This window comes from Nematolebias whitei, chromosome 17 (genome assembly GCF_014905685.2).
Source record: "Nematolebias whitei isolate Nwh7 chromosome 17, NemWhi1, whole genome shotgun sequence".
Taxonomy (NCBI): Eukaryota; Metazoa; Chordata; class Actinopteri; order Cyprinodontiformes; family Rivulidae; genus Nematolebias; species Nematolebias whitei.
In genome coordinates this window covers 26852153-26854282 of record NC_056514.1, presented here as the reverse complement: position 1 = coordinate 26854282, position 2130 = coordinate 26852153, and the positions used below count along the sequence as shown (strand labels likewise).

Sequence of the window (2130 nt, the reverse complement as noted above, 5' to 3'; positions counted from 1 at the left end):
GACAGGAAAACATAAAATAGAAATACAGATACAAATAGCAGCAGAAGCTAACTAAAATGGCCAACAGAGTAGAGAACAGACCGGACCAAAACAAATCACACCGTGTTAAAGGCAAGCGAATAGAAGTGGGTCTTCAAGCGAGACTTAAAGACTGAGAGTGTGGAAGCCTGCCGGACACTCAGTGGCAACTCATTCCACAATATGTAATGTGAAGTAATTTATACTGTGTTGATGTTTATTTGAATTGTATTTTCTTGATTATCAGACCAAATTAATCCAGTTTACCATTATTGCACGCTTTAGTATTTCTTATTTGCTTGTTCTTTGTTTGTTTTTTTAGCGAGTCAAATCAGTTCTTCTCATCCTAAGCATTTCATTATACTGTTAACCTTGTGTTAACCTTGCACATGACAAATAAACACAACTTGAACTTGATTTTGTTTGTATATTTAGCCCTATATTGCTTAAGTTTGACTTAAATGCCTAACTTTATGGACAAATCCATATCCATAAGCCAAATAAACATCTATCAAAGAACTCTTATAAAATCCATAATGTAAATTATTTTTTTATCTTGTCCTTCATACACCAAAGTCACATTTCTATCAATCTTATAAATTAAGTTTGGTCATGCAATATCAATAAATCTACAAATAAAGGACTATAAACGATCCATGCATTGCAGTAGTCCATCCAGTTTGTCCTGTAGCAACCCGCAGAATAGTTGGATATGAAAACCTTTGATTTACATTAACATAACTAAAAACACACACACATGCATACAATGGCTAGAATAGAAATATTACAGCCTTACATCTCTATCAAGAACACGTCCAGTGCTGTTTAGGTAAAGAGCTTGTTTGGAAGGATCAAGGATCACCCAGTAGTCTTTGTTGTCCCTTAACGACAGAGAAATGGTTCGATTTGGACCCGCAGCCACACCATTAATCTGCATGTTCGCCACCAGCAATGTTCCTGCAATAAAAAAACATATATACACAAATAATAGACAGACAAATATTAACCCAGCAGTAAGCCTAGAATTCACAGAAAATAATTATTTGTTTAACCGATACACTTTTAGGAGAAACAGAAACATATTATTAGATTGATTTTCTAAAGCAAAGACATTTTAAACATATCCCTCATTTTTAACTTCATGTTCTCAATTATTGTTCACCTGGAAGTTACGTGTCAGTTTGTTACCACATAAACGGCAATTAGAGAAACAGAGCGCAGAAGAATAAAAGCCGGGTAGAATTTAATTAGGTAATTCCATCCAGCTATTGAAGTTGTTCAGTTTTTGCTTAATCAATTCCCAAAAGACCAGCTGAATCAGAAAACAAACATTTAAAACAGAGAACGCTGCTCACCTGGGAAAAACAAACTAAATTCTCCAATTACTGCTTTGCTTTCATATGCATCAATTTAAGAAGAAACCCTTTAAAATAAACAAAAGCTAAACAGTTTGATACTTGGAGCATAATAAATGTTGGTTGTAAACAGTCAAACCTGAGAAGAAATCAATAAAAAAAAAAAAATAATTGCAGCCAAAAGAAAAAAATAATACAAATCAGAATACAATGATTATGTAAACTTTGAGGCATTGAGCATCATGTCTTCATCAACACACACACATGCACACACCTCGCACACAACAAATAATGAAAGGTGTAAGAAACAGAGTATCCAGATTCCTACTATGAAAAACAAGACACCTGGGTGGTATTGATTTATAGCTAAAGATTCTTGTCACAATAAAAGCAAAGCAGCTTTAGTATCTTTTTCATGCCAGTGATGTGATACAGTATTTCAGTTTGGCGCCTCAGTGGATTAAAATGAAGACAAATGCAACCAGGGTTTTGTTGCCCATCAATAGGTAAGCATTTGCCCATCTTCATTTTAGGATTTTTTCCCTCCCATAAGAGATTTCTAAGGAATAAATCTTCCATCTATATTGCCAGCCTGCCCCTTCTACTGCAGCAGAGACAGCAGGCTAGTTTATTTGTTATTCTTGCTTCTCATTGATTTTTTTTTTTTTAAATCTGAATGAGGTCCAAGGAGTTGGATTGTGGAATGATCTAGAGAGTGATGTAAAAAATGTCAAGTCAATGTGTACATTTAAGAAAA

At 34.3% G+C, this 2130-nt stretch overlaps 1 protein-coding gene across 1 annotated transcript in view; it reads right to left on the bottom strand.

Annotated features, from left to right (window-relative positions):
* Positions 1–2130, bottom strand: part of LOC119423497 (protocadherin-15) — a 322189-nt gene that overhangs the window by 222073 nt on the left and 97986 nt on the right. Inside the window, exon 5 of the mRNA XM_037690893.1 lies at positions 815–975. Within this exon, the coding sequence (XP_037546821.1) occupies positions 815–975 (161 nt within the window). The remainder of the gene's footprint in view (positions 1–814; positions 976–2130) is intronic.